This window comes from Cebus imitator, unplaced genomic scaffold (genome assembly GCF_001604975.1).
Source record: "Cebus imitator isolate Cc_AM_T3 unplaced genomic scaffold, Cebus_imitator-1.0 Scaffold334, whole genome shotgun sequence".
NCBI lineage: Eukaryota > Metazoa > Chordata > Mammalia > Primates > Cebidae > Cebus > Cebus imitator.
Genome location: NW_016107649.1, coordinates 390,682 through 400,645, shown reverse-complemented (window position 1 = coordinate 400,645; position 9,964 = coordinate 390,682). Strand labels below are relative to the sequence as shown.

Below are 9,964 nucleotides of genomic sequence, written 5' to 3'. Positions count from 1 at the left end.
GAAAGAAAGAAAGAAAGAAAGAAAGAAAGAAAGAAAGAAAGAAAGAAAGAAAGAAAGAAAGAAAGAAAGAAAGAAAGAAGAGAAAAGAAAGGGGGAAAGAAAGAAAGAAAAGAGAGAAAAAAAGAAAGGTAACCTTTCTACAGCCATTAACTTAGTAGGCCCCAGCGAATCCTTGAACCAAAGAGCACTGGCTCAGTGCAGGGAAAGATGTCTCAAAGAAAAACCCTTCACTGTTGTTTCAGCTAAAACTTCAAAACACAGTTTTTAAAAAAGTTGTCAAGACTTAACCCAACCACACTGGTAAACAGAACTGAAAATCAGAATCACCTTTTTAACAAGCCACATTACCACCCAGAACTTTCTCCTAGCTGTCAGGAAACTTGGTTGCAGCCCTAGCTCAGCTAAAATTGGCTAAATGATTTATATATCTCTTCCATCCAAGCAATTGCTCATTTTATCCCAAATTTGGTGCATGACCTTTCTGAATCAATGACATTTTTATGCATCTTTGGGGATTTCTACAAAATAATATCAGAGTCTTGCTGGACAAACATAGGTCTTTTGTGGAGGCTGGGGCCTCTCAGGTGCACAGAGTTGAGTTTCTCAGGTTCCTTGACTCCCTCTATCAGCCCTCTGCATGGTCTCTGGCCCTTAGCCTGCTTTGCTAACCTTCTGAGCATGATGACTCTGTGACATTTTGTGTACTTTTTTTGTTAACTGTAATTTAAACCTAGTGAAAATGGAGATATTGCTTATTTCATTGCCTGCTGTACCACCAGAGCCTCAACAGCGCCTGGCGTATAGTAGATGTTTAATAAACACTTGTCGACTGAACACCATGTACTCATCATCAGCCTGGAAGCATAACTCTGAATGCAATAAACAGATCCGGCTGAACGTTGTACAGCGATTCAGCATTCCAGGTATTTATCGAGCCTGTGCAATGTTGGGGACATATTTATATTTTTTTAAATGTGTTTCTTGTTTATCTGATATTCAAATTTAACTGTGCGCCCTACATTTTATCTGGTAGCCTCACAGGAGGTTGACATTTTCATCCTGCCTATTTCATAGATGAGGAAACTAAAGCAAAGATGGGCTAAATGTTTTTACACAAATTCAGAAGTTAGAAGGAATCTTGCTGTCATTTGGATTCATTGCTTAAAACAAGGAAATAGAGGCCTGTGAAAGAAAGTAACTTGCTATTTAGTGACACAGCTGAGAAGAGAAGTGAGAACAGAGAGAACAGCATCTCCTCTCTCCCAGTTATCCCTTCAAGATCCTGATCATTCAGTCATGGAGCAAATATGTACTAAGAACCTACTGTGTGCCAGGTGCCAAATTATACTCTAAGACACAGCCAAACCAGGCAGAGACCCTACCTGAAGGAGCAGATAGGGACGTGGGCTCTCTGTCCTCCCACAGAGTCAGAGGGATGTGCCTTCTGACTCACCAAGTCAGATTGCCTCTCTGCATATCCAAACCCAGCTGGCAGATCAGATTAGGGCAGAAATCCAAGAGAGCCGCAGAGCAGGCACCCACGAGCTACAGTTAGCACTGATTTGCTTATAGTTTTTAGCCTTTTTCTCAAGAAGGCGGACCAGAGGCTGGGGTGTGAGCCTTTGTCACCCAGCAATTGAGTGCGAACTTTCCATCAAAGCACTTCTCTCTGCTTTGCCACCCCTGCCTCATACACATGATTGGTTTTTGAGGGGAGAGATGCTACTTCTTGAGGTTAAGGAAGTGAGATTTCGCTAAATGGTGATTCTGGTTCCTTCCAAGCCTAGAAGTATCTTTGCAAAAGTCACTTGAAAAAAAATATATAACTAACAAGCATTCAAGAAGTGTTCAGGTTCTCCAGAAATTTTTTTAACCTGCAAATGAAAATAATAATGAATTACTATTTCTCACTTATAAAACTGTCCAAGCATTCTTCTGCTAACACTCACTGTGAACAAGATTGTCAGGAGAGAAGCATTCTAATACACTGATTGTAGCTGAGTAGATCAGTGCAGCCTCTCTGGAAAGCAACTTAGAAACATGCATGATACTGTTTAGTGAGAAAGGGAAATTGACAAAACACATTATGGAGAAGAGTGCCACTGCTTATAGGAAAATGTATGTAATGAAGATTGGGGGAAAATACATGGTGATGTCAGGCATGTTCAGCATGTAATGGGATTGTAATTTTCTGAATTTTCAAAGATTTCTGCAGTGACTCTGCATGGATATGCCTTCCCTCATCACTGACCTTTTAGCAGAAAGTGACTGCTTCCTACCAAGCCTGGTATCAAGGTCTTCTGACCACTTTCTCTTCAATCTTGTTGCTGAGCTGAATAACTTGGCTGGCAACTATGCACCTCGAAAGGCCAATTGTTTGAGGGTTTCTTGTAGGGGTAGTGGGAAGCCGTTAACCCTTTTTTTTTACATCCGTTTGGCACTCCCCACCACGGACATCCACCAGCCTGGGGCTTAGGCTTCCTCTGTGGAAGAGTCGAAGTATGCACCTGGCTATGGGAACATGTGGTTCATTTGCAAATAAGACCTTCAGACCCACTCCTTAAAACCTGTTCCTTTCACCATCTTCCCCTTCTCAGTAAATGGCCTTTCATGTGTTCAGCCAAACACCCAGGACTAATCCTTGACCCTTCTCTTTTCCTCAATTCCCACATGCAATCTGCCAGCAATTGTTGTCAGCCCTACCATCGAAATATACCCAACATCTGACCATTTCTGTCTCTAGGCAGTGGTCCACTGTTGATAGCTGAGCTGAGATCAGAAAACAGGTCTTCTGAGTTCCAGGTTAACACTTTCCCTGCCACACCTAAAGCCTACTAGATTTCCACGGACTATTTAGAATGCATCTCCCACTCCCACTCAACCACTCCCTATGACCGGCCCCAGGAAAATCTTTTGCCTAATTCTTGGGCCCCCTTTAATGCATTTTAGGTAATATCTAAATGTATTCATTGATTCATTCAAGAAATACTAATTGAGCACCTACTATGTGCCAGGCAGGATGCCCCATAGTGCACAAAACCAAGCCTAAAGTCTGTCCTCATCATTTGGGCAGAAAATAATCACACAAAGCAAATGTGTAATCGCAACAGTGACACAATCTACATGTTATGAGCTAAACATGCAAGAGGAGGATAAAAAAAAAATCCCCTCTAAATAGAAGGGTCTGACCTTTGGAAGGTTCTTTGAGGGAATTCTGCTTGAGTGGAGTTCTGAAGGATTAGTAATTAGGTAGGAGGGAGGGGAGAACACTAAAGCATGAGCAAGGGCCTAGGGCAGGAGGGAGTGTTGCAAATGTGTGGAACATCTGGAAAAGCCAGTGTGACAGGAGTGCAGAGGGCCAGGGGAAGAAAGCATGTCGTCAGTGATGCTCAGGAGAGGAGCACTATATGATCTACACTGCCAGGTATCACTCAACAGCTATTCTCCCCTTATTCCTCCTTTTTTGCTGGCCTATGGCCACTTGGAAAAAAATATTACATTTTCCAGCCTCTCATTCAGCTACCTATAGCCGTGTGACTAAATTCTGCACAGAGGATGCAAGTAGAAGTGCTGTGTGCAATTCCTCCTTCCTGCTATCTGAGATTTGATTGCCATGGCTGGAGCCCAAGCAGCCCTCTTGGGCGATGAAGTGAAAACCGCATACTAAGGATGACAGAGCAGATAACTCAAGTAGTCTGAGTCCCCCATCACTTTAAGGAGTTGCTGTGCTAATCCTGGCTGGTTGAACTACTGACTCTTCACATAGAAAATAAAATCTTATCTATTCAAACCCCTATTAACTTGGGATTTCTGTCACTCATAACTAAATCAAATCTTGATGTATGTAGCCTTGTCAGACTTGTTCAGAGGTTTTGCCTTTATCCCAAGAGCAATGTGACGCTTTGAAAAGTTATTATGCTGCAATGTGCATATGCGTATATGTGTCATGATCAGTTTTATATTTTGAAAAGTTTACCTGTCTGATGGCAGCAGGATGGAGGGATAGGAGGAATAGGTTGGGAGAACCAGGATAGACAGAGTGGAAGCAATAGAACAAGAGGCTGCAGTTGCAAGTGAGAAATTAGAAAATGACAGTGACTTTTGCTAGGATTGTGGCTCTGGAGATGCAAATAAGTAGATTCTAGAGACGTTTGGGATGTGGAAACAACAGGACTTACTACTGTTAGGGATGTGGAGGGGTTCAGGGAAAGAAGGCGTAGAGAAATGGGTCCCGTACCTGGCTACTGCTTCAGTGCAAGGTTCCAGAAATCCTGGCTCCAGAAGAGGGACTTTTTCCCTTTCTTGTTGTCTGGAATCTGGGTGGCCCCTTCCCAGCCCACACCCAACCCTCCAAAATAGCTCAGCTCTGACATACCTCACCAGAGGCAGCCCTTAGAAATATTTTCCCAGGAACCTGGAGGGAGGAGAAAGTCTGTAGCCTTGGGGGACTGATGGGGAAGAGATCTGGAAAGAGGAACAGACCTGTCTGCAGGAGAAGCAACATCTCCCAGCACTGCAACCAGGCCATTGCCTTTGATGGTTCAGACTTGGCTGAGTTGCTGCCTGATCTCTTCAGAGCCACCGGCATACAAAAGGGAGGGCTGAGTGTCGGATGAACTCAGCCCAATAATATTCATTTCTTTTATTTTCCAGGAACGTCATGAGACCCACAGGGCAATCTTCTGGTTTTAAGACCTAGTGAGTCAAGTCTACAAATACCTCTGACTCAATCTGATCCCAAGTTCTCACCAGGCATCTCCTAGGAACGTGGCTCAGCAGGAGAGCTGGAATTGACCCGCCCTCTGCAGGGAACAGGAGGGTTGGTTTCTCTGCTTTAGGTTTTAGGGAGGGAGGGGGTGAGAAGGGCTGGCTGCAGTGGAAATGATGGGATTCTTGACTTGACACTGACCATGCTCACAGTAAGAGCCGACATTTCCTGGGTACTCTCTAACTGAAAGCCATGTGTTATTTCTTCTAATCTTCACAGAAAACTACAAGTGGTTTCTGTTATCAATTCCATCTTACCATTGAGGAAACTGAGGCTTGGCTATGTTAGGAATCCTGGTCGCTGGCACAGAGCTGTGGCATGAACCAAGGTAGCTGATGCCAAAGGCTATTCCCTGTGACGGAGGGCATGTGCTTTACAGAGTTTTTGCAGGCATGGTAGGAAGACTGAGGAGAGCTAGCATTTGTGGAGGACCTGAGACACTCTAGACCAGTTATATGCCACCTTGACTGAACATTAAAATCACCTGGGGAGTTTTATAAGCACCATCCATGCCCCCGACCAATTAAATCGCATCTGTAGGAGTCATACCCAGGCATCCTAGGTTTTAAAAGCTCTCCAGGTGATTCTAATATGCAACAAGGATCGCTCAATAAAAGCAAGTTCCATGGGGTTTTTTTTTTTGTTTTTTTTGTTTGTTTGTTTGTTTTTCATTTAATGACCCTGTATTCATTTGTAAATGAGGAAGCTGCAGCTCACAGAATTTGGATGGCTTGGACCAACCCCATGGCTGATAAGATTCATGTCTTAATCTGTATCTGGCTGATTCCAACACCCGTGTTTGTTCAGTTCATTTCATCCTCTCTCATATTTGGGCATATTCTATTTTGAAAGCATGCAATTTTTAAAATATAAATTTATTTTGCAAATTTCATTTTGTTTTGTTCAAGTCCAAGTGCTGTTTAGGTCAGCTGCCTGAGAGTAGCAATGCAGCCTATAGCCACTGAGTGGGGTGGGTTGGTCCAGGGGCAGCTGAAGCCGTGGCCTTGGCTTCATCCAGGCTCTGCTACAACCAACAGGCCGGAACCTCCGAAGATATGTCCAGGAGCCCTGGCTGGGATGTGCCTTCTGACTCTCCTAGGCAGAATACCACCTGTCTTCTGTAGCCTCAAGCCCTGAGGGGCCCCCATCTGAGGATGAGAAGGCCCCGCCCTGAAGAACTCCCTAGTCTCTGTTTCCAGCAGTGTTCGCGATTTCCCAAGGAGTGACATTAGAAAAGTCATCACCTATTTACTTCTGTACAGATCATTCAGAGCCTAATTTTCTGGCAGCTGAGGGTTGAGCTCATCAGAAACAGCCTTCATCATCCACTGCATTAATCAAGCCAAGCCAGGAGAAGGGAGAAGGGCAGCCCTCCGGATGGAGTCAAGCCACCAAGCAGTGCTTCTGCTCTAAGAGTGCCCTTAAAGAAGGGGCGAGAAGGAAGTGAGAGCAGATACCTGTACACCCATGTTCATAGCAGCATTATCACGAGAGTCAAAACGTGGAAGCAACCCAAATGACCATCGATGAATGAAAAAATAAAGTATGGCACAAGCATACAATGGAATATCGTTCAGCTTTAGAAAGGAAGGAAATTTTGATATATGCTACAACATGGATAAACTTGGAGACCTAGGCCAAGTGAAATAAGCCAGCCACAAAAGCCAGTCCGCAAGGTATCGTATGATTTCCTTTGTATGATGTTCCTGGAGTGATCAAATTCATACAGACAGAAAGTAAAATGAGGGGGAGTAAGTGCTTAAAGGATACAGAGCTTCTGCTGGGGAGGATGGAGTTCTGGAGAAGGATATGGTGATTGCCTAACGGTGTGAATGTACTTAATGGCACAGAGCTGTATACTTAGCAATGGTTAAAATAGTAAATTTCATGTTCTGTATACTTTACCACAATCAAAAGGTAGGGGAGAAGTATGGCACCTTCAGTCACAATTTTTCCAAGCAATTGAAAGATCTACATATGCCATTACCATAAATGTTTATGAAATGGGAATGGGAAGAGCTGATAAAATAAATTGCTGTTGAGAACTTAATAGATCAGGTGTGGGTGCAGCACCCCAGGCAGCCCCTGAGGATGAGGATTACTTACCCAGTCCTGGACCCTAACTAAACATTAATGCCTCCTCAAAGTTGTCTGGTTTTTCAGTCATCAGGGTATCAAATTCTACTAAAAGGGCTTTGTTGACACTGTGTGGATGCAGGTTGGGAGAAAGTAAAGTCCAGAGCCTGACATTTTCAGAACCACTTTTAGATTCATCTTCATTATAAGCAAAGTGTTGCAACCTCCAAGCCGTGCACACCCAAGCAGCTGTCTCTCGTCACTCATTCCCACTGGCAACACTGGCCAGCATTTGGGTCAAGAGCCCCATGGTTCTCGCCCAGACTTCCAGACACCTCACCTCTTTATTGCTTACCCTGCTCCAAATATTCCTTGAAGGCACTAGGCACATTCCCACCTCAGTGCTCTTCCACTTGCTGTTCCCGCTGCCTGAAATGCTCCTCCCTCAGATATCTGCCTACCTCATCTCCTTCAGCCTTCACTAAAAATCACCTTCTCAAGTGTGCTCTTCTGGCCACCCTACTTAAAAGTACCACCCCAACTCTACCATGTCATCTTCCTGTTGCCCTTGTTCTGAACACAGAAAGTTGTCTTGCCCTTTACAAAAGTAGGACTTTCCTTTTTACCCCCTCTTCTCCAACTTATGCTTGCCTCTGCTTCCTCTTGCCTCTGCCAGGCTATAGGGAGCCTCTGGGGACAGGGGCTGTCTCTTTCAGGACTGGCCTGGGGCTTGGTAGACACCAGCCCCCTTTGTGGGATGAATGGAGGGGAGGGCGCAGAGGTGTGCTCTCAGGGGGTGGCCTTTAGAACCTAACTTCAGGAAACACTCCCTTAAAAGAGCTTTGCAGCTGGCAACTTGGAGGGCTCAGCAGGGTGGCAGCAGAGCACTACCCTCTGCTCCTGAGCTCTGGGGACCAGGGAGGCACCTGGAGATGCTATCACTGTCCCACTCGTATCCTTAGGGCATATGCCGGTGGAGAAAACTATGTGTGCAAATGCATGAGGCCTGGAAGACTGTGGCCTCAAAGGCCATCTGAAATGGCTGGACTGGAGGGTACACAGGGCTGGGGGACTTCATGAAATGGCTTAAAATGTAAAAAGGACAACCAGGCACAGTGGCTCACACCTGTAATCCCAGCACTTTGGGGGGCCGAGGCAGGCAGATCACAAGGTCAAGAGATCGAAACCATCCTGGCCAGCATGGTGAAACCCTGTCTCTCGTAAAAACACAAAAATTAGCCGGGCATGGGAGCACACACCTGTGGTCCCAGCTACTTGGGAAGCTGAGGTGGAAGAATCACTTGAACCCAGGAGGCGGAGGTTGCAGTGAGCCAAGATTGTGTCACTGCACTCCAGCCTGGCAACAGAGCAAGACTCCGTCTCAAANAAGACTCCGTCTCAAAAAAAAAAAAAAAAAAGTAAAAAGGACAGATGGTTGAAAGAGTTTGTCTACTAAGGTAAAGAACTTGAACTTTAGCAGGCAATGGGGAGCCACCAAAGGGTTTTAATTAGGAAAGTACCAGATTTGATTTGCCTTTTAAAAAGATTACTCTGGCAGCCAGTGGCATGGAGGCTGAAATGGATGGGCTGGAGGCAAGAAGGCCAAGTGTAAAAGTAATATCTTGAACAACGATGAGTTCAAATGACGTTATAGGAGAAGGGAATGTGAGAGTGACATCCTGCCATCCAGTATTAGAAGCAACTTTTTTTTTCAAGGAACAGATCGAATTTCAGCGAAAAGAAACTTTCCTGCCACCCTTTATGACGATCCTATGAACGCTGACTCCTTCCCTCATTCACGTTGGCCACCCTTGGTCTTTCATGCATCACCATTCAATAAAAGCAAGCGTGGGTTTTATGGGATTGTTTGGAGAGCCCCGAGCCAAAGTTTTCTACTCGCTTAGGCAACGCGGCTCTGCCAATTCCTAAATTGGCTGTTTTTTACGTATAGGGTGTGAAAGATATCTCTATGCCTCTCTAGGAACACGCCCATTTGGAAGGAGACATTTGTGACTATACATAATATCTTCATGTGCTTTTTGAAGGGATGTTTATACAACCTGCATATTCTTTGGCATGAATATTTTTGTAGAGTGGAGAAAGGGAGAGACAGCATGAGAGAGCTATTCCTACACCATAACTGCCTTTGGCTCACAAAGCAACACGCAAAATAGATTACGTTCTTCAGCAATGCCTCCAGGGCTGAACAGCCCCCAAGTTAACCCACTTAATCCTTCTTCCTGGAGGGTCACTCACCTTTGAACTTTATTTTCTAGACCTACCATTTAAAAAAATAACAATGATATGGCCCAGTCCAGACCCTACTGAAGCCCAGGTTCCCTGCCTCCAGAGGAAGAGCTCACCGAGAGTCATCTCGCTTGTAAAACTCGGGTTGCTTGAAGAACTTGATGGAAAGAGCGGGGCAGTAAAATGTGGCATTTTGGCTTTAACGAGGCCAAGAAGCCCAGAGTGGGGCCAGCTGTGTAGCCTGAATGAACCCAAGAATATTAGAAGCCAGGGTCACATGGAACCGGGACACCACCAGGAATGTGGGGAGCAGAGACAGTCTGGCGAGGAACGGAGGGAAAGGCTGCAGCCCCCTGCTGCCAGTTCCCATGTGAGTCAACAGGAGGGCAGGGGGTGGCCAGGACAGGCAGGCAGGAGCAGTGATCCTACCGGGTGAACAGGCAAGCTGCTCCCAGCCGCGTGGGGTTCACTTGGGCCCTCTTCACACCGTCAGGCTCCAGGACCTCTGCGGGGAGCCAAGAGTGGCAGATGTGCACCAGCCGGGACACGCACCTCAGAGAAAAAGCCTCCTTGGTTTGTTCCACAGTGTCGCCTCGTCAAGCCCCCAACCCGCACTGAGCAACCAAGCAGTGGGACACCCCATCTGGAGAGGAGGGAGGTGATGGCTCCATTCCCCAAAGCAATAGGCAGCAAGGTTTCCGACAAGGACGTTCATTAAGTCAGTGGCAGGGCAGGGGAACCAGGTCAGAATCCTCTAGCACCTTCCATTTGCTTGGGAAATAAAGCAACATTGTCCAGACCTGAACACACTTGGTAAACATCTGGGAAGAGGATAATCCTGTTTCTCTCGGCGTTGCATGCAGCCCTGGGAGC

At 45.7% G+C, this 9,964-nt stretch overlaps 1 protein-coding gene across 1 annotated transcript in view; it reads right to left on the bottom strand.

Moving 5' to 3' along the window:
- LOC119467806 (proline-rich receptor-like protein kinase PERK2) overlaps window positions 1–4,588 on the bottom strand; it is a 13,439-nt gene extending 8,851 nt beyond the window's left edge. The window contains exons 1-2 of the mRNA XM_037730149.1: window positions 4,483–4,588; window positions 4,179–4,391 (exon numbers count right to left, since the gene is read on the bottom strand). Coding sequence (XP_037586077.1) covers window positions 4,179–4,391; window positions 4,483–4,588 — 319 coding nt within the window. The remainder of the gene's footprint in view (window positions 1–4,178; window positions 4,392–4,482) is intronic.
- Between the last annotated feature and the right edge of the window lie 5,376 nt (window positions 4,589–9,964).